Source organism: Drosophila innubila, chromosome X, assembly GCF_004354385.1.
Source record: "Drosophila innubila isolate TH190305 chromosome X, UK_Dinn_1.0, whole genome shotgun sequence".
NCBI classification, from domain to species: Eukaryota; Metazoa; Arthropoda; class Insecta; order Diptera; family Drosophilidae; genus Drosophila; species Drosophila innubila.
In genome coordinates, this window is record NC_047626.1 from 28,549,197 (window position 1) to 28,571,916 (window position 22,720).

General features: G+C 37.6%; 2 protein-coding genes across 2 annotated transcripts; both read left to right on the plus strand.

Annotated features, from left to right (window-relative positions):
- The first annotated feature begins 3,347 nt into the window (after nucleotides 1-3,347).
- On the plus strand, nucleotides 3,348-8,310 carry LOC117793980 (putative uncharacterized protein DDB_G0271606). Its single transcript, XM_034634444.1, has 3 exons — nucleotides 3,348-3,356; nucleotides 3,691-4,100; nucleotides 6,756-8,310. The coding sequence occupies exons 1-3, from the start codon at nucleotides 3,348-3,350 to the stop codon at nucleotides 8,209-8,211; spliced, it is 1,875 nt and encodes a 624-aa protein (XP_034490335.1). The 3' UTR covers nucleotides 8,212-8,310.
- A 7,795-nt stretch (nucleotides 8,311-16,105) lies between these two features.
- On the plus strand, nucleotides 16,106-22,592 carry LOC117793981 (myb-like protein AA). The gene is made up of 5 exons (XM_034634445.1): nucleotides 16,106-16,183; nucleotides 18,141-18,348; nucleotides 20,374-20,579; nucleotides 20,712-20,774; nucleotides 20,934-22,592. Exons 1-5 carry the CDS (start codon nucleotides 16,106-16,108, stop codon nucleotides 22,590-22,592), a joined length of 2,214 nt encoding a protein of 737 aa, XP_034490336.1.
- The last annotated feature ends 128 nt before the right edge of the window (nucleotides 22,593-22,720 follow it).

Sequence of the window (22,720 nt, forward strand, 5' to 3'; positions counted from 1 at the left end):
CCCATATATGTATATATGTAAATAACTATTATCATTGCACTTACAAAAATATTTGCACTAATATTAAATAAATTATTGTTTCACAATAAAAAAAAAGGCAAATAATATCTGACAAGTTCAGAATAAATTATTGAAAAATTACAATTGATTAAGAGTATAGCTAAAAGAATAGTTAATCTATGTAATATTTATTTTTCTTAAAGTGAAATTAATATTTAATGCAATAGAAAGTCAGTGTGTAAAAACTCATTCAGGGAAGGATATCAAAAGCCTTGTTAAACTTGTAATCTCTACACGATCAATCAAGAAATTAATTTGAAAAAAAAAAAGAAAACTTTATTTTAGATTTGCAACAAACTGGCTCACCCAGTATATCAGCTTTTACTAGCAATAACTTAAGTTAACTGCACACTCGACTTTCAGCTGGCAAATGTAAACGAACTGTAAACGAAAGATTCCCCAATCTCTGTCTGTGTCTTTGTCTCAGTCTCTGTTCGGCCAACAAACTGATCGCTTCGTTGAGCCCACAGCAACAACAACGGCAACTTATCTTAACGGAAGCTGCCCTTGCCCTTGTCTTTGCTGAAGTTGGCCCAAAGTGCCTTCGGCTCTGTTGGTTGACCTCGTCCCTCATCCAACCAACTAAAAGAAGCTCCAATGTAGTGCCAGTGGCAATATGGCACATCACATTAGACCAGAGATCACATGAGATGTGATCGGTTAAGATAGTTCCAGTTCCAGTTCCAGTTCCATATCAGTTGGCTAATTGGGGCAACGTTTTATTAGCCCGATGGATTGCCAAACCATCAGAGTTGGCCACAAAATATGTTTACGCAAATGTGAGGCGGGTTTGCAATGAGAACTCGTTTCTTGTGGTTTGTTGTTGTAAATATTGCTGTTGTTGCTATTGCTGTTGATGTTGCTGTGGTGTGGCATGTGGTGCATTTAGTTGTTATGTTGTTGTTATGTAAAGGCGCAGGATTAACTGCAATTTGAGCTTTAAAAGCTCTCGCTAAAGCCGCTCAACAAGTTGGCTCATTGTTGTTTTATTTACATTTTATTGTTATGGTTTTTTGTTGCATCATTTCAAGCAACAGCAACAACAACAACAACTTAAGCGATTATCTGCTGTAGAAGCTGAGCAAAGTAACAACGGTAAAACAACATCAACAACGTCAAAAGCAAAATGATGAGACTACAACTAAATTTGACGCGTTGCGTGGCGCCTGTGGTAACAATTTCTACTTGCAGCTGCCGCACGCGTGTCGTGCTCCAAACAACGCACAGTGGGAAAATCTCTTATTTTATTTTGTGAAAAATCATATCTTTTGAACCAGTTAAGATGTGTATTTGAAAAATAAACATTGCTGGAATAAAATGGAAACAAGTGAAGAAATACTTTTCATATGAAACCAACGACTAAACGATCGGTCGCTTAACTTGTCTGCAATTCAGTTTTAAAGTTTGTATTTTTTGTAAAATTTGCGCATTTTGGATCCGTAATCTTTGAAGATTTCTCTCTCTATCGAATGCATATATTATTATTTATTACAATCGCTTTTATCGAAAAAATTATTTTTGCAACGTTTTTACGCCTTAATGTCCCACAGTGCAACGCAACAACTCACGAGACTCGCATTCAATTTTTATGTGTTGCAATTGCGTTTAAATGGAAAACGAAAATATCTTTCTAAATTCAATTAAAATTTTATATTTTTTTTAGGCACTTTGAAAAGTTTTGTAATGAGAGATAACGGGGGGGGAAGGAGGTTGTTGTTGTTTTTTTTTTGCCGCACAATGTTCTGCCTGAGCTGCTTGACAATTTGTTGTCACACTCTGCAAAGTGAAAGGCAACAGCAACTGTGCTTTTAATTAAATTATTGCACAAAAGTCTTTTGCGCTGCTGTTACCACCAAAGATAAATCAATGCTAACCGAAACTGACAGGCGGACGCTAATAGAAAGAGGGGCGGGGAGAGGGATAGACTTGAGAAAGAGGGGGCAGTTGCTGGCCGCCTTATATAAAGCGGACAATATAACAACAAAGATCACATAAATTCGCATGTTAGCGAAACGCGTCGACTTCCTTGCCTCCCCACACAACTCATTCCTCCACTTGCCTCTCTCCTCCCTGGGGGGCTATAACCATGCCCCATCCCCATTCAAAATGTAACCATTTGACAGAAATTATTTCTGTCTTTTTTTTGTTTTTTTGAGCATTTTTGCTGTTTATTTTATTGCTGCTGTTGCAGGTGCGGCCGTGCAGCTAGTGAACGAAAGTTTGCCAAAAAGTCTTCCTGCTTAACACACACGCACACACATACACCCAAACTAATAAAAAAAAATAATAAAAATAACAGCGCGGTCGTAAATGATCTATCATGAGAGAAGTTCAGTGGAGTTAACTTGACACACTGTCCCAGTTTTGAATTTATCGTAGCGCTGTAATTGAGTGACAAAATGCAATTAAAATTTAACTATATTATTTTTGCGGAGTTGCCAGTCAGCTTGTAAAATACAATTATTCGAATTGTATGCAAAATGTTGAAATTATAGACATGACAAAAGACAGAGAAACTTTTTTCAGTTATGCAGAAAAACACACTGGAGTAAACGAATTGGAGATACCCTGTAGCACAGACAATTAAGATAAGTTGTATAATTTTCAAATAATCTTTTCGATATGATATTTAGCTAAATTAAAGCCAAGCAATAGAATTTAAATATAATTTTAAAAGGCTTTTTAAATGTAGTCGGAAAATCTAGGAAAAATTTAATATGAAATTTTATGTCACGAAAATTATTGCCATTATATGTATTCGTTTTACTCGTTATTATGCATGATAGCTTTTGAATACTATCAATTGTATAATAGATATGAAATCCAATGCATTCATATTACTGCAGTACCGATATGCTTACAGCTTCAACCTATGGAAAAAATACAATATATATATTTAAAGATTATTCAATGTTGTGAAGTTTATAAAGCAAAGAATAATTCTATATAATTTTAAACTCTTGTATTGCATCATATACGTATGCAGAATATTTATAGAAAAATCTCCGGAAATGTCCATCTAACTTAGGCTCACTGTACTAAATTTTTAATGTGGTTTTTTTTTTTGTAGTTGTTAACAAGAAAAACCAATTGAATCATGTTGGTATTGTATGGTAAAACAGAAGACTTAAGACACGAACTTGAAAAAAATCGCTTACCCTCACACAGCTGCAACAACAGCAGCAATAGAAACATCACCCCCATTGGTAAATTATGCACTATCTAAGAAAAAAAAGTATTCACTTCATTCATTCACCTTATTCAAGCCACATTTTGGCTTAGACCAAATGTCAAATGTGAGATATCTGAATGTGTGTTGGTGAACGAGCTGTAAATGTGTTTGTTTTTGATTTTATTATTGGTGCTGCTGAAAGCATCGTTTGATTTTATTGATTTTTGATGATTTGGCTTTTTGTATCGAGACCATTCGATAGCCAAGAGCACAAAAACAAAAGAGCTTTTGGCGCAATCAAAGCGCCGTTCGATTGTCTCGATTGCGCCTCACCTTGGACCCAAATTGGAGGAGACAAAGGTGCCAGCAAACAAAAGCGAGCGACAGCAGCACCACTCGTCTCTATGAATATATATTTTATTAAGTATTATTAACATTTCGCATCCTTCTTATTGCAGTGCACACTGAGTGCAGCGCTGTGTTTGGCCAGCGCTGTAGGACAGTCGGAGGCGCCCACAAAGTCATCAGGCAGCGGGTATCCGAAGAAGGTAACCACTCTGAAGAAGCGACCCACTAAGACGCCCAGCACTGCAGCCACCTCGGCAATTGGCACCCAATCATCCACAACAAAACCAAGCAAACCACGCGTCAAGATTGCAACCACCGGCAAGACAAGAACCACAAAGGCACCAGCTTTGGATGCCAGATTCAGCAACTTACCCGCCGATGATCTGGAGTTCATCAAAGAGCTGGACAAACAGTTTAAGCTTCATGGCAACAAGATTAAGATCAAAGTAGAGCGTGACAATTCAACCAACAGCAGCGGCAACGGCAAGAACAACAAGCGCACCATCGATGGCGAACTCGGGTCAGTGACTGCTCTATGACTAACATAGCACCATGGGAAGAAGGGCCGACATTTTGGCAAAAACTCTAAGTAAAACGCTAGAGACTTGATATTTGACATGCAGCTTAGTTAGAGTTAGTTAGACTGCAGAATTTCAATTTCAATTTCTAATTGAACCACGTCTTCATATTTACACTTTTTTTTACTTACTTTACTTTTATATTTTAACCAAACAAACACAATTCGAGCTGTAAGTTCAAGTAAATTTGTGCGCTTTTTCACTTCACATGGCAACTCTAAATCAGCTGAATTCAATCGAGCCTCAAACATTTAGGGTAGTCCCGAAAAAACAAAAAAAAAACAAATTTTCTGTTCTCACCCGAGTATTCAGATTAAGAAAATCAAAAAATTAAATAATTGGTCTTTATGCCAAAATATCGGACTTTTTCCCATAGTGCATAGTGTAACCACAGTTGGGTGCTTCCCAGTTTGGTGGTGCTCTGCACACTTTAAACCAGTTTGAGCTAGTTTTAAGCTCAGATTTTCATTTGTGATGTCATTACGTTCGATAATTGACAGAATCAAAGAAGATACTTGCAATGATATCCTGTTTATTTAAATGTATCTGCCCATCCGCAGTATTTTTCATACCATTTCATCAACAATCTCCCCCTTACTAAGAGATGTTAAATTTAAAAGTAAGAAGTAGATCTGTGTACACAGCACACATGTATGTTAGTAAGCAGTTTCTTTTTAAAATCGGCTCTGACATTCGAAATTACTATAATGATCAAAATGCAAGCAAAAAAATTGCATATTTTAAAAATTCTTCTAGAACAAGTCTTACCAAAAAATTTTTTAAGAAGTGGATTTCCGTCTTATGGGGCCCCTGTACTATTCCTGATCTCTATGTGAGTCAAGCATTCACCCCACTCTCTCTCTCTCTCTCTCTCTCTCTCGCTGTCTCGTTTTCTCTCTCTCTCTCTCTATCCTACCATCGGTTCCCAGAACACCATAATCACTTTCCACAACAATTGTGTCAAGTGTTCATTATCATTAAGTTAGGTTGATTTTCACATGAAAATAAAACGCATATAAATGAGTGCAGTCTAATATATTATATATTTATATGTATTATGATCAACGTCATCCTAATGAGATCCGGATTTCCTTTTTTTCTTTATAAGGATTATAGATCAGGATCAGTAAATAATGATTTTTTTATTTTTTTTTAACTTTAAGGATAATCTATGCAATTTTAAAATGAGTTTTAAATTTATGATTATTATTATTTTATTCATAAAGTAATCATTATTTTTGAGTAAATAAATAAAACTCAAGAAATAATAATTTTTTTTGAGCAAAAAAAAAATAAAATTCATGGTATATTGATTATTTCTTGAGTTTTATATCTTTGATCAAATAAAAATCAAGTTGGTGTTTTGATTTTTTTATAAGGAATATGGATATATAAGTATGTATGTATATTTTAAAGAGCTGCACAAGCACAAAAACTATGTTCTACAAGCACTGTGCCCAAATTTAAAACAAATACTTCAGTGTCAAAAGTTTTTGATATTTGAACAAATACTATACGTCAAGCAATAGAACCTATAGAACCCAAGCCAAATAGAACCAAAACATTCAAAACACAACTAAACTAGAACCATACTGAACTCAAAGCTTGTTGAAGTAAAACACATAACGTTTTGAAAAATTTTTTGCTGTACACTAGAACTTTAATTAAAAATTTATTGAAAAAAGCTTTTAAGAAAACAAATGTAATTTAATCACACAATAATATTATAATTGCGAATGACCCAAAGCTGCTTGCTATAGCTTGACAGTATATATAATCAACAGATGGCGCTTATTCTGTGGCACAAATATACCCAAAACAAACTGCCAATTTATGAGACGTCGTACACCAGCTAGATATTAACCACCCTTTAAGAAGGAGAGGAAAGCGAAGAGAGAGTTAAGGCGTTCATTTGTTTCCCTATATTTTAGTGCACTCGCTGTACACTAGAACAATTATGATTTTCTTACTATAACATGTTTTGTTTTGAAATTTTACTTCCCAATAGAACTCAAGCACTGTAATGAGAATTTTCATATTCTGTTGTGTTTGTTCTATTTCAAAACAAAATAGTAGAACATATAACATTGCTGTCAAAGCTACACTAGAACAAAGTGTCTGGAAGTACTGTACAGTAGTAAAGTAGAATTTCAAAATATTTTGTGCAGCTCTTTAGTATATTTGTACATTTTGTCCATATTCCTTATAGAAAAGTCAAAAAACCAAATTGATTTTTATTTGATCAAAAATATAAAACTCAAGAAATAATAATTATTCTGTGAGTTTTATTTTTCTGCTCAAAAATAATGATTATTTCTTGAGATTTATTTTTTTGCTCAAAAGTAATCATAAGTAAAATAAAAAAAAATTAAAAATAATGATTATTTCTTGAGTTTTATAATAAACTTACACTGATTTCAATTGAAATTAAATTCAGAAGTTCAATGTCAAGTTTTTGCCAGAAGTGAATGGTAACAAGACGGCAAAACATCTTTCGAGAATTCATAACGATAACGGATCTACATTTCTTCCACTTCTTGTTTTAGGTATACCATATTGTAATGCTGATACTAATGCCCACTATTGTCTTTCCACAGCTATGGCTATGCACATCCGGGATACGATTACACGCCACCCAAATTCATGTTCTATCCGTACTCCCAGCACGATATACCCGCAACGGAATCGCCCGATGCGTATGCCTACTCACCAGCGGACTATGAGCAGCCAGAGACGACGCAGCCACATCCGCATCAGCAGGTGACCAGTGTGACCATTGAGCCATCCTATTCGTACGAGCTGAAGCCACAAACCAGCTATGAGTCACAACAGCCGGCGGCAGAGCAACATGTGCATCCGGAGCAGCCGCAAATTGATTTGCCACAGCCACAGCCACAGCAACAACCACAACATGAAACGAGCGGTGCTGGCGGAGATGAAAGCGCTGGCTACCAGGAGCCAGTCATAGTGTTGCGCATACCCGGACCTGCAAAGTATGCGGCGCATTTGCAGACACTGCTACAGCAATACCTCGAAATACGCGCCGCGCAGTATCTGCATCTGCTGCAGGAGGCCGAACAGCGTAAGCAACAGCAACCGGAGGAGATTTCACCACAGCAATATGCCACACCCGAGCAGCATGAAGAGGCACATTATCATCCCGATGTTAGCTATGCCCATCAATTGGCACCAACACCGCCGCCCGTACAGTACGGACCCATTGATGATGTCTATCAGACGTACAAGGGTCGCCAGCCTCAGCAGCAGATTCAGTACGAGCAGCCTGCACCAGAGGCGTACTACAATCCCAGCGGCTACCACCAGCAGCAGACGCAGTTCTATTATGCCCAACCACAACAGCAGGCGCAGTATGAGAGCAGCTATCAGCCACATCTCTATCTGATTGCCATGGCGCCTCAGGCGCAATACGCAGAACCATCGGCCGCCGCAGAGCATCAGCTTCAGCATCATCAGCTTCAGCATCATCAACAGCAGGAGCAGCAGCAACAGCAGCCCATATATGTGGCGGAGCAGGAGGCGCCTACAGCAGCGGAAGCACAGTCGGCTGGACATGAGCTGCCCATAACCGAGAACAATCCACGTGCCACACACACAAAGGTCATCTTCAATTCACAGAGCAGTGGCGGCGACTATGGCGCCAATACGTATGACCTGTCCTCCATACAACCCTACGAGGAGGAGCATCAGCAACAGCACCACCAGCAACATCATCACCACCACCACCACCAGCAACAGCAACAGCAGCATCAACAGCAGGTGGAAAATGTTCATGTGGATGTCGAAGCGCCAGCGGATGATTATCAGCCATCGCAAGCTTCCGCCGAGGCCATGGGCATTACACAGCCGCCCTATAATTACCACGCCCATGGACTGAAAATGCCACGTCAGGTGCGCCAGGGCAAAAGGGCGGCCAAGGCGGATCATCCGGCGGAGCATCAGCTGCAACAGATACGCGAGTATGTGCGAGAAAAGCTCGGCGCCGAAATGGGCTCGGCGGTGGAGTACAAGACGACGCAGCTGCTCGAGGGTTAATCGAAGGGTTTCAACCGGAATTTGACTCATATTGTTAATATTGTATTGTATGTACTTTAAAATCATTGCTCGTTTTACGTTTGTTGTTGAGTTATGTGTAGAGAAAGAGAGTACTCTAACATTAGTATTTATTCTGTTGTGGAATTTGGAAGCGGATCCAGCTGCGAACCAGTTTATCGAATCATGCACAGCAATTAATCCGATCCGATTCCATTCCTGATATCAATCAATTTCAAATTCATCTCGCGTTGTTTTATCTCCATCAATTTCATGCTCATGCCACATGCCACTTGTTTTTATTATCGTAATCCAATAATTATTATTATTGCATTAATTACTTTCGATTTTTTTTTTATAATTTTTTTGTTATTCGCTAACAGCAAACAAATTGTATTAAATATGTGCAATAATTAGTTTTTAATAATAATATGTGCTTTTAAAATTATTTTTGCACAAATAAATGAAATGAAAAAAAAAATTTTAAGGCGTTTTATGTTTTTTTTTTAAAGGGTATAATGTGTTTGGCAGAATGTATGTAACAGGCAGAAGGAGGTGTTGCAGACCCCATAAAGTACATATGTTCTTGATCAGGATCAATAGTCGAGTCGATCTAGCCCTGTCCGTCTGTCTGTCCGTCCGTCCGTCCGTCTGTTTGAATGCGTCGATTTCAGAGACTATAAGAGCTAGAGACTTCAAATTTGGTATGTAGGTTCCTAAATACCATACGCAGGTGAAGTTTTGAAGTTTGAAGTTCCAATTTTGGATCCCACGCCCCCTTCGCCCACAAATCGCACAAAATGATTTACAGGCGCAATTTTTTTAAGGTAGGACTCTCTGACTGAACAATCAGCTCAGAAGTAAGCCTATTAAACGGCACTTTCGGATGTTCTATCCGACCACTCCCCCGTGTTAATAAATCTACTCCAATCCCCGGAATATGTGGAATATCCTAATAGACTTACAACACAAAACCAGCTGGCTCAAATACAAGAAATACGTTTGCTCTCACCTCGATATTGCCCCGCAGTTCAACATCGAAGCGGACATCGACTGCTCTGCTGATTTATTAGAATCTGTACTTGTTGCAGCAACTAAAATCTCCACAACACGCGCATGTGCAGACCAATCAACGCAAAACTAATCTTCAAATAGAACAACTTGTTCTGGAAAAGCAACGGTTGCGAGGTGAATGGCAGTCGCCATCTTCGAAACAACGCTTTAAAGGTGCTTAACGCAAACTCAGCAAAGCTCTAAAGCAAGAAGAAGCAGATGTCCAACGCCGCTACATAGAGCAATTATCACCAGCCAGTACCAAGAATCCTTTGTGGAGGGCTCACCTATAGGAGACTCCTCAGGCTGCTGGGCCCGCAGCGACAAAGACAGAACTAACACAAACCCCTCAACAAATTCGTTTATAATATCATCCTGTGCATCTCATAGTCCTGGCGAGCCTAAACCAACTGAATTTCGTCCAAATGAAATTTTAAAAGTCTTATAAGAACAGATGAAACCAAAAAACGCTTCAGGCTGCGATCTAATAACTCAAAAAATGATCATTGAACTTCCAAACTGTGGTATTTCCCTCATCTGTGAACTTAACAACGCGATTACAACACTCGGCTACTTCCCAAAAAAAATGGAAGAAATCGGTGATTATAATGATTCCCAAACCTGGAAAAGATCATACAATACCATCATCGTACAGACCAATTAGCCTACTACCGTGATTGTATAAGCTTTTTGAAAAATGCCTCTCGACGCGCATAATTCCTCAACTGAGAACACACAACACAATCCCAACACATCAATTTGGCTTCCGAGAAAACCATGGTACTATCGAGAAAGTCAACCGAATAACATCAGAAATACGTACAGCATACGAACATCGGGAATACTCCTCAGGGAAGTGTATTGGGACCAACACGATACGTAATATACACAGCGGACATCCCCATAAACGAACATGTTCGATTTGAACGTTATATACGTCAAAGATGAGATAGCAGAACAAAAAGCGAACTACAACATTAAGCTACCCTGCACCCAAATCCTCTTACTCGGCAATTAGCTCAAGTTTGCAGTCGGACCCGCCTTAAGCGAAACGAACTTCCAGCTCAACATGACTGATAGTTAAGCTTTAAATATAAGATTTGATAAACTTATTGTTAGTCTCCCTTGGAGAAGATTCAATAAATAAAAGCAATGTAAGTTAAAAAAAAAAAAAATACATCGTTGCATACATACTTGTATTCCCCCAGGTTGATAATTTTCGGCACAGCCTAAAAGCATGCAATAATTTTTGTAATTTGCAAATGGTATGTTTGAAGGAGAATTGCCTGGCGCATTTAACACATTTTAATGCGGAACATGGCGTACGATTGCGGGTACGAGTATAAGTACCCGTTAGTGCGCTTAAATTGAGGCTTATGCAATTATCAATGATCATACGGAAGTCACGCATAAAACAAATAAACAAAACACAAAATCATATCAATTTGAAGCTTATGCGCATTTTGGCTCGCATTTCTTATTTGAATTTTGTTGGTGTTAAATGCCAGAAATTTTTAAATACCACATTGCATATAATAGGTGAAAAAAGCAAAAAGCTGTATAAGCATTTTAATAACAAGTTGCTACAATCACGCAAAGCGGCAACCAAATAAACAGGAAAAGATGAAACAGCAGCAGTAATATTAAATTAACGTACAAATCGACGCAAAATTGATAATTAATTTTTATTTCTTTACAGCTTAAATGTTTGATAAAAATCAATTACATTTAATGCTATAGTCTTCTTCAATGTCTGATTTGTTTCCAAAAGTTACAATACTTTCCAAAAATCTTAAAAATGTCATAGTAAGTGATTATTTTAAAGTTACAGTCTTTTGTTCGACTTTCTTATTAATACCACATTATTGACGTAAACTAGTTTCTACAATCATTAGTGATAGTTGCAAATTTTAACAGATACTGTCAATCACTTGGTGGCACCCTAAATAAATCTGTTGTAAACATATATACATTAGAGTGGGTTAATTTTTTTCGCGACAAAGCGGCTATGAAAATCGTAATTTACGATGAATTCTAAGAAGAATTGCCTAAAAAACCATGGGTATTAAATCAATATCGAGCTTCCACTTTTTACAGAGAAGTTATTCTTGTTTTTTATATGGATAATTGTCTGTTAGGTAAAACTCAAAAAATTTAAAATTTTTAAAATTTAAAAAAAAAACCCTAGATAGAGGACAAATTATGATGAATTAAGTGATAAGAATTAGTTGGCGGTCTTAAATTGAATTTTAAGCATAAGCACTTTTGTCAAGTTTCAATAAAAATGTTCATTTTGCATTAATTTTAAAATTCAATTGAAAATTGACCGCCAACTTATTCTTACCTCTTAATTCATCAAAAGGCGCCCTCTATTTGGGGTTTTACTTTTATTTTGTTTTAAAGGTAAGTTTCACCTAAAAGACAATTACCAATATATGAAATAGGTATAATTTCTTCGTAAAATTGGAATTCTTTTTAGAATTCATCGTAGATTATGATTTTTAAGCCCGCTGTGTGCATTTTTTTACTCCATACAAATTGACCCACTCTAATGTACATACCATTTTTATTATCACAACTTCATTGTTTTATCATAAATTTTTATCAGAACTTAGTTAAAGTCAACTTAGATGGACAGACTTTGATGAAAATTATTTGGAAATTTTGGGTAAAGTTTATAGTTGATTGTTTATATTGCATTCGTTTTTTAGTTTGGAAATCTCTCTGAGCTGAAACTCTTTCATCATACTTTTTTTTAATCTAGCATAGTTATTATCGTGTCATCTTATTAAATTTAAAAAATAGATAAATGTTTAAGTAGAAAAATATAGTACCCCAATTTTTAAAGTTTAGCAACTTTCACCTACTTTTATAATTGAGGATCGTTATTCGAATTACACCACATCATTTAAATGAGCTTTATGTAAAACTGAAGTATGCAAAACAATGTAAACAATTAACATAATCAGCTGCCGCAATGGATGGTAAATTGTGCCAATTTCAATAATTTAGCCTTATTGCATTGCGGCAGTTCAGCTGCAGTCCAGTCGAAATAATGAGATATATAATAAATGCAAACAGTTGCAACAAGAGGCGGCAACAACTTCCGCACACTTAAAAATGAGCTTCACTTGCAGATTAATAACGATTTGGCAGATGCAACTGATATCTGGAGGCCTCACTTGCCGCATTGCATGCCAACACGAAGATATCGAAACTGAAAGTTTCTTCTCAAAGTGAACGATTCGATTGACCATTGCTGTCACGTTGGCCAGACGGGCAGTTAGCCAATATATTGAACTTGTCTGCCCCGCCCAAACTGACCAGGTGGCCTAGCGGTTAACCCGCATTTCTCCCATAATGCGACACTGTCAAGCGGAAGGAAGATCAATATCTTGCAATTGTCACATCTTGTGGCATCTTCAAATATATTGCAAGCAATTTCCGGATGCTAGTTGGGGACACTTCAACTCCCCAATGTCATCGATGAAAAAATGAAGCAAAAGGAAAAGCTGAGGGAAAGATACAGCAACTACAATCACGTTAAGCCCATAAAATGTATAATGATCTTAATGCTACTATAACAATGGACACATAAAACACCAGAGCACAACAGCAATTCGCTCACTTCGCTCGCCAACAGCGAACAAATTAATAACTTAAGCGTCAAGCCAACACACAAAACGTAACATTTTCCAACATTGTCCAAGCGTTGCAAGCACCACAATGTGAACAGTGGTTCAAAGTTCCTTTAAATCTGGGCAATTAAAAGTTGCTTGCACGGTATATATATATATATATGAATATAATTTGCAAAACTTAAACAGCATTGCTTATTAATATTTCAATCAAGGCTGCAAACCGGTTCTGAATCGAGCCCCGCAGAACCGATTCGGTTCTTGTTTTTAAGCAGCTCAAACCGGATAGTGAACCGAACCCTTCAAATTATTGAAACAAAAGGTTTGCTTCTAAAATAAAATAATGACATTTATTTGATGTTTTTAAAATATTACTCAACTTTTTGAAACTTCGGATAAAAATATGTCATATTTAAATCTCCAAATAAATTTAAATTATCATCAAAATTCAATTTTTTTTAAGTAAAAATTAAATTAGTTTAAAAAGTAAAGAGAAAATAAGAAAAAATAAATATATATTTTTTTTAATTGAACAAAGATTCTAACCCTAACCTTGCGTTCAGGGGTTATATAAACCTGTTTGCAAACCGAGCCTAAGTCTTGCTTTGTGCTTCGAACCGCCGAACCGAAACCTTACCAAAATTTTGGTGGTTTGCAGCCTTGATTTTAATGCCACAGTTTCTTAAGATACTTTAAAAAAAACCAAAAGAAAGCTTGAACCATGCATTGATGGAGGGATTACGTAATTGATAATAAATTCATTTCATTTCTATCTAAGCAGCTGCAAAAAGAAATTATTACCAATAAGTGATGGTGATTTTTTCGTTGGTTTAGCGATTATTTAACTATAAATATGGAATCATTTTACAAAAACGATAAAATAATAACTAAAATTAGTAAAATAAAATGTTAAATTGTATCCAATCTCTCAAGAAATATTTTGATATTTGAAGCATTGGTTACTTGGTTTTAAGAATCTCCGACAGTGGCTTTTGTGCTTATTTTGAGTTGTTTGAGATAAAAATCATATCATGCCTGATAAAGAAGACACCAATTTTGATCCACTGTGCACTGGGGTCTTTTTCTTCAGTGGCCGTTGCCGCCGCAGCATGTGTTGTTGTTACTTGTCGGTTTCTGTCGTTTGTTGTTGGTTTTGGCCATATAACCAGCATGCATTGCATTCACGTATTCGCATTGGCAAGGTTGTTGATCTTCACATATGTATGAATGTATGTATGTATATGTATGTATGCTGCCACCGACATGCGAATCTTTTTATATTAAATTTTCTTGGTTTAAAATTGCTGCAGTTCTACCAAATAGAAAAAATATAATAATAATATATTATATAAATTTAATAAATTATACAATCTCGCTGCTGTCATCATAGAGGAAAGTGATAGATAAACAATGAACCCGTTTCACCCTGGCTTTCAAAACGAAATTAATTAAGCTGCTTAAGAGTATTCATACTGGTCGGCAATCGAAATTGAAATCTTATTTATCCATTTGTAACAACTCCACACAATTGCATCGAAGCGGCCTGTGGTCTGATAAAAATCCTCATCAATTTTGTGCAACTCTTTTCTCTCAGCTAGCTAATTACTATGCACTTAATCAGTGACCATGAAGTAACTGAAACCTTAAAGCGCTTATATACGTAGTAGATGAAAACAACTTCAACAAAAAATCACTTGTTTTGGTTAATATGGTTGCAAGTGGTGCTTGCTGTGGCTCCTGCTGTGGCTCCAAGATGATCAGATGCCGCGCTGCGTTGCATTACAATCGAAATGTGTTTAATCGTTTCAACTTAAAGACTCTTCGTCAGCCATAGATAGTGTTTGCCTTCATTTAAATATTTTTATAGGAAATTATTTAATCACATTTGTTCAAGCTAGCTAGTAAATATAAAGAAATAATTCGAAAAAAATAAAAGAATTCCTATAGTATTAGCTAATCCAAAAAATACAATGGGATTACAAATTCAGAACTAATTTTTTCGATTATTTGATTTTTATCAAACTATATACATATAATTATTGGAATTATGAAATAATAAATAAAGACAAAAATACATACATAATTTTAAGGATATTACACTATTCAAAATTGTATTATAGTTGCTTACATGTGTACGTTTTTAAAGAATTTCTTTAAAATCCATTTAAAGATAATTAAAGAGCATTATAAAATCTCCTATAACATATGGATAAGCCAATGCACATTAAAATTAAAGCAAAACGTTATTTTGTAGAATTGTATGGTAGTTTACTTGTTAAAAAAGTTTTAAAACATCAAAAAATTCACACGTTTAAAAATATATACTTAAAAGTTTTTTTACGAAATGAACAATTGATTAAACTATTTAGAGCATAAGAATATAATCCAGATCAAACAAATTGTATATTCTGTATTTTCTATAATATTAGTAAATTATAAGCTGAGAAAATTCATTTTCTCTGAGAAAACATTTGATGCCCTACAATTAAGATAAAGTTGTTTGCAATTAGGCTATAACCTGTCACAGCAGACAACATAATACCATAATATCCATGAATTTAATGTTCGTATGAGCTATAAATATATTATTATTAGATGTTTGACTATTTGACTGATTGACGCCTTCCCATCGTGGCCAGCAATGCCAAAACGCAGCCATTCCATTGAACTGCATTTTCACTGTGAATGTGTGTGCAGTTTATGGCTTAATTGGCCGAAACGAAATCGAAACTTTAGTTTAAACAAAAAACCAGTTGAGCATTTGACATTTGATTTGTGTGTGGCAGCCACATAAGCAGGGGAGCGGATACTTGTCGATGTTGAATGTGCGTCACACGGGGCGTATACTTTGCAGCTCATTATGATAGCTGAATATATCACGCATACGTACAGTGCGCTAAATGGCCGTTACAATTTGAATATTCAGCTGTTGATGGCGTTGAAGTTGCCGCCACCGATGCACCGTTTGGCGCAAAAAATAAAATAAAAAAGCGAATGTCTCTGTAACAGCACATCTTTCACCCTCTCTTTTCCACTCTCGCTCTCATGGTGTTTGTGTGTGTTTTTGTTATAATTCGCTAGTTTTCTTTGGCCCGCACATTCGCATAAATTTTCCGCTGCGCCGGCAGCGTCATTATAAAAGCCTCGCCTTACCAACTCGACGTTAACAATTCAAATCCAGTTACAGACGCGAAATGATCTTCGCAATGGCAACGCGCTGTCGGTCTACCAAGAGCCTGAACCTGAATCGGTCGCTCCTCAGCCTTGTCGCGGCATTCCTCATTGTAAGTAGTGCCGGCCGAGGACTCAAATGAGGATACACTCTACATTGAAATCAACAAAGGATTTTCAAAAAAATTTACTAACTTTTTTTTATTGTGCAATGTGTGTGTGTGACACAAGTTAGAAATAAAAAAAGTGACTTTGGAGTTTCTAAGAGTAAAAGTGAAATGTTTGACTGAGACAATCGTTCAACTCAAAGCTCAGTACAAAAAAACACTCAAAACAATCAAAATAAATAATAAATGTATAGAATAAAAACACATGCATAAAGCCGATGCAGCCCTGGACCTATTAAATGATACTTATAATATCAATCACAGAAGCATGTGACGACTTATTATACTGTGAACTTGGCTAAAGGATATATTTATATTTTTTTAAAAACATACCAAAGACTCCTACTTCGATTTTCTCATTATTACTTTATGTAACAATTCTAGTAATGATTGATTTAAGATTATCTTTTGCAATTAAATTTATTTTACGAGCAACATACCTATTAAAAAAAATAGCAATTAGGATATAGACATAGTGAAAATAAAGAAAAGTCCTTTTTAAGCTATAGATTCATTGCAAAAGTAGTTTTGGATTTTAAAATTAAATAATATTTTCAGATCGTTTAGCGACAGACATTTGATGCCAAAAAAATATCATAAGTAGCGTAATATAGCCCTCAAAAATACCAAATATGCCAAATATCGAATAAAGTATCGTATAAGTTAGGTTATTAACATCTGTTAAACATCTGTTCAGTACAAATTGTTGTTGTCAGGTCTAGTATTTTAACACAAATACAACGATAGTACGTTATTTAAAAAGCCCTTATATATTACGACCAAAGTAATCTTTCTGAAATCAAGATGTTAAATATTGTTGTGCTCTAATCTAATGCTTATTTTGAGACTTACTTAAAGCTTAATCATTAAGTCTTAGCAAAGCTATACCAGTAGTATCGCATATAAATATTGACATTAACAAAAACTTTAACTTTTGATCTCTCATGAAATAAATGTTTAAAGTCTTAATTTCAAATTGAAGTTATTTATTTCTTATTATAGAAAAAACATTTTTTAAAATTATGTTTTTAAATTGCACTACAATCGTCCTTTTATTAATGTTATTATATACAAAAACAGAATAAGATTAGTTTTTCAAAATAATAATATACAAAAAAAAGCTATTTTGAAAATGGAAAAACCATTTAGATAGTTGAATGGCAAAGGAAGTCAATCATTTGTTCATTTCCAAGTGGATATTTGTCATTAGCAACGCATCAATTAATTCAGCCTTGTACATACATTAGCTGCAACTGTCTTAACATTCACTTAGGCTGTAAATCATACAATAAACAACCAATTTTGAAGGCCATCCATCCTCGCCAGGCACTACATACTTAATCGGTCGTAATCAAAAGAAAATTGCGTGTTGAAAACATTTTATGTTGGGGCAACCATCATCCATATGCATGGGCCAATGAACTTGCAGCGGACGCAGCTCATGCGCCAAGTCAATCATAAGAAATTAAGCCAAAAACGATGACAAGGAGGAGTAGAAGGAGGAGGAGGCGGAGGAGGCGGAGAAGTAGGCGGGGGCTGTGCTCTGGCAAGTGGCCCATTCCCGTTGTTATAAGCGCTGCACCCCGTTGAAAGCGAAAGCGAATTGGTTAACTTTAATTAGTTTAATTACAAAATCTACTGGTGTTTACACACACACACACACACACACACACCCATACATGCATAGATACGAGTAACAACATTGATTTAAAGAAAAGCAAATGGCCAACTGAATGCGCGCTTTGCATTCACATGGCCGACAATCGATGCCGAACCACATCCAACATCGAACATCGTTAACAATTACCATTTAATTGCTCCACATTTTGGCCTCATCATTTCACCTATCTGTCTTTCTCTCTTGATCTTACTCTTTCTAACTCTCACCAACTTGCACTTTCAGTTCACGTTGCAATTGTCGCTGTGTAGCGCCCAATCACAGCCACGCCTCAGTCGACGACCTGCTGCAAAGACAGCTGCAGAGGAGTCCAGTGAGCGATCCATTGTGCCCGATCAGCTGGCATTAGCCGCAAGTCGTTCAGATGGCCAAGGACGTGGCTATCAACGTCGCGGTGCAGCAGTGCATACAAGAACTAAGGAACCAACGCCAGGTGAGAGAGACTCAACGTCCAACTCAAACAGAGTGATGACCATTCAAAAATGTAAAGAGTCAGGAGATATGACAGCCTTAAGTCATTGATCTTTTGAATTTGCAAGTGCAGTTCATTAAAGCTATGGCCTTGATAAAAAAAAATGTTAGCCCGTATCCGAAATAAATTCTTTTTCAAGAGCCGAATATTGAAACGTTTGCACAGTTGCGGTTTTCGTAGTTTTTTCCAAAATATTATGTTATTTTTTGTATGTATTTAATTATACCCGTTACTTAAAAAATAAGTAAAAGGGCACATTGTGTTCGTTGGAATGTATGTAACAGGGAGAAGGAGGCATCTCCGCCACCATTAAGTATATATATTCTTGATCAGCATCAGCAACCGAGCCGTGCGCCTAGATCTCTGAGACTATAAGAGATAGAGATACCAAACTTTTACACGCAGACTTCTATAGACCCCACGTAGATCAAGTTTGTTTTACATTTTTGACACGCCTCCTTCCGCGCCCTCAAATCGCAAAAAACCACCACACCCACAATTTTTAAGATAATACGTTTCTTGTGGTAATTGACGATTTCTATTAGCATTATCTATTATCCCACTGAATCGCATAAAGATCGGACAAGTAGAACGTCAGTTATGGCGATTTAATGTTTTCAAAGTAATACAAGTTATATCTTTAAAGTACTTTAATATATATTGAATAAGTAACGGGTATCCTATGGTCGGGATCTCGACTATAGCCTTTCCCACTGGTTTTTTTTTATAAATATAAAAAGACAACGAAAATGTTTACTTGCATAGTTGCTAGGTCAATAGTTGGACCAATTTCAAACATTCATAACTTTGTCAAAACCATCATAAACCAAACCCGAAACTAAGCCGAACCACTTTCTTAAATAAAAGGTTCGGCTCGAATGTAAAATAACTACATAAATTGTATTATTTCTAATATTACTTAACTTTATTGAGACTTCGGATAAAAGTAAGTCATACTTAAATCTTCGAATAAATTTAGATTATTATAAAAATTTGAATTCGAACTCGACCAAATTTTAAATGTCCAGAAAAAATTTAAGTAATAAAACTATTTTTTTGTATTAAATTGAACAAAGGTTCGAACCCAAACTTTAAGCTTAGGGGGCATGTAAGCCGGCTCGCAAACCAAACCTAAATCTTGCTATATTACCAAAATTTTGGTGGTTTGAGGCCTTGGTCAAAACTGAAGCGATTTTCAAACGGAAAGTTTTTTTCATTATGGAACGAAATGTCATTTTGATCAAGGATCGGCCTCTAAATTCATTCTTCATTCAAATTTGATCACTTACGGTCAAGAAATATATACCCTCTAGATCTAGGCTTCGAATTTAGGCTTTCAAATTCAGAAAAAAAATTTGTAAATCTCAAGTTTTCAATTTTAATCGAAGCCTTAAATTGTAGTTGGTAAAAAAGAATACTTTAAATTAAAATCTAAAATGTTTCATATAATTTTTTTTAAATCATGCCAAATTGAACAAAAATTTTGACTTGTAAAGCTGCTAGGTCAAGGGTTAGACCAACTTCAAACTTACATAGCTTTATCAAAACTGAACCGATTTTTAAACGGAATGTGGCTTTGATCATTAAATGACCTCTTAATTCATACGCATTTTTCCGACGGTTACCTACTTTGCACAAACTTAATATAATCTCGACCAGTAATTATGCAATATTAAATTACACGTAAAGCTTTTTGAAAAGCTTAACAAAATGTTTCAAAATCATTTAAAATGAATTACAAAACGTGAGATAAAGAGAGAAAATCATAGAATACTCGAGATACCCTGTATTTCCATAAGACTTAAAAGCTGCTTATCAGCTGATGAGTGTTACCAATATCGAATGAGGAATTTAGCGGCATTCTAAAAGCTGCATTAAATGCAAACAACTGGCAACTTTATTACCTAATAAATTAACTTTATTTAACATTTTAGTTAAAACGAACGTTTTTAACCAATTTCAAACTCGTTCTCGCTTCTCACACAGACTACAGCTATGGCCAGCTGGAGCTAAATCTGATACGACCCGAGCACGAGACGTCTTCATTACCGCCGCATGGCAAGATCAATGGGTATTACGGCGGCGTTAGTTTGAGCACAACCTCCGAATCGATTGGAACAGCCAACAACAACAACGGGGATATGAGTCACGAGAAGGCATTGGATGACTCGGAGACGGCTGCCGAGTACGTGGTCAATGCCATGAAGATGGCCTACGGCACACGTCACAAGGAGCAACAGCCGCAACTGCGTATTGTGGCTGCCACACAGCGTCCCTACAATCCAAGTTCAACTACTGAGCATAAGTATACACAGCAACAACAGCAGCAACAACAGCAGCAACAACAGCAGCAGCAACAACAGCAGCAGCAACAACAGCAACAACTGGAGCAGGATCAGTTGAAACAGGTGAAGGCACAGGCGCAGGCGGCGCTGCTGGAGGCACAAATGCAGGCGGAGCTGCAGGCGCAGCTAGTGGAGCAACAGGCATTGCTGCTAGCCGAACAACACCAACAGCAACAGCAACAACAGCAACAACAACAACAGCAACAGCAGCAACATACAATTAATGTGGCAAGTGAAGCATCTCCACCCGCTCCAGCGCCTGTCTATGAGAAGGAATCGGTGCCAAGGAGCTATGAAATATATGAGACACCCGCTCAACCCGAACCCGAACCCGAATCCGCTGCTGGCGACATCGAGCGTCTATATCGCACCAAATACTATAGTTATGCACCACCGCAACCATATCGCAGCATCGAGGCGGAGGCGGAGGATAAGGTGCGTGTCTCCGCATCCACAGAGATACCCAAGGCGGAGATAATGAAGCAAATTGAAAAGTCTGTCATCAAATACATGAAGGAGCTGGAGGCGGAGGGTAAGATAATAACCACACCACAGGAACTGGCACCGCCAGCCACCAAGACCTACTACAAGCTGCTCTCGTTGCCCAACTCCAGTCAAAGTTCCGCCAATTCTGGAGAGGAAAAGCGCTACAGCAGCAGCACAGTGCGTCCCAAGTACAGTAATCCTTCAGCAGCGGGTCAGGGTCGTCAGCAGGCGCAGTCTAGTCAGCAGCATGGCCAATACCATGCCCAGCAGCAGCACCAGCAGCAGCACCAGCATCATCAGGTCAACATCAATAAGCCAAGTGCCCATGCGCTGACCAAGCCACAACGCTATCAATCCGAGACAGAGACCGCCTACCAGGCGCCTGAGCTGTCGGCAGAAGCCTTGGCACCCAATGTAGAGTTCATCTATAAGATCAAGACTCGTGCTCCGCTGCAGACGGCCACCGTGAAGACGGTATCGAAGCCGTACACTTTGCCGCTCAAGAGCAGCTCGGAGCACTTTGATCATGGAGCTGCTCTAAAGAATATCGAGGAGTTTGATTTATCGCATGTGGTCACAACACCGGAACGGGAGCGGGGACGGGAGCGGGAGCGGGATCGGGATCGGGAACAGGAGCAGGAACAGCACGTGACTAGCAAACCGCAAAAGCTGTACTTCAACTCAGAGATCTATCATGACATTAACTCGCTGCCCTACAAGGGGGAGAAGCTGCGAGGTGTCAGCTCCAGTGCCAGTCAAATGCATTCTGTGCAGGGTCAGGAATATCGACACAAGCTGAAGGCAGCCGCCGATCTGCATCCGGATTACAAAGGCTATTCCGGCTATTTTGCGGAGCCGGTGTCCAGCAGTATGGAGCTGTCGGAGAAGCTACCGCCCAGCGGGATTGATAACGAGGACATGGATGACGGCTACCCCATACCCTATCAGTATGTGCTGAAAAAGGAGCCACTGTCCAGCAAGTACGAGGAGGAGCGCGAAAGCTGGGAGTCCCTGCGTCAGGCCCATGGGAAACCAGCTTCCGGTGGCTACAAGTCCACAAGCCTTGACTACGACAGTTATAGTCCCAAGTTTAACAACAATCCCGAGGGCTATGGCTATCAGCATACCTACAAGACGCAGTTGCTCCGCGGTGGCGGTGCCGGCTCACCTGGTGGTGGTCAATCCTCGGCCGGGAGTGCCGTCAAACGTGGTAAACGCGGAGGCGCCGCGCATCCGTCATCTGGTGGTGGTCCTGGAAAGAAACTGCTGAGAGGCGGACCCTCAGGCGTTGGTGCCACAATCGGAGTCGGTGGTGGCAAGCACATCAAAGATCTGGAAGCAAGCTTGGCACTACGACCACCCCCCAAGAAATAGTCCATTAAATAGTTTATTATATGAACAAATCTGTTAAAACGAGAATGTTGTCGTTTCTTCTACATAATTTTTTTTGTTTTTTCCTTTAGTTATTTATAGTTTACTAATACTAATTATTTATTTTATAG

Excerpts from the sequence above, each read along its gene's own strand:
- LOC117793980 (XM_034634444.1), top strand. Across the intron at positions 4,101-6,755 it reads ACCATCGATGGCGAACTCGG|CTATGGCTATGCACATCCGG; the intron begins GTCAGTGACTGC and ends GTCTTTCCACAG.
- LOC117793981 (XM_034634445.1), top strand. The coding sequence starts at position 16,106 with ATGGCAACGCGCTGTCGGTCTACCAAGAGCCTGAACCTGAATCGGTCG. Across the intron at positions 20,580-20,711 it reads AGACGGCTGCCGAGTACGTG|CAGCAACAACAGCAGCAACA; the intron begins GTCAATGCCATG and ends CAGCAACAACAG. Across the intron at positions 20,775-20,933 it reads AGCAACAACAGCAACAACTG|CAACAGCAGCAACATACAAT; the intron begins GAGCAGGATCAG and ends CAACAACAACAG.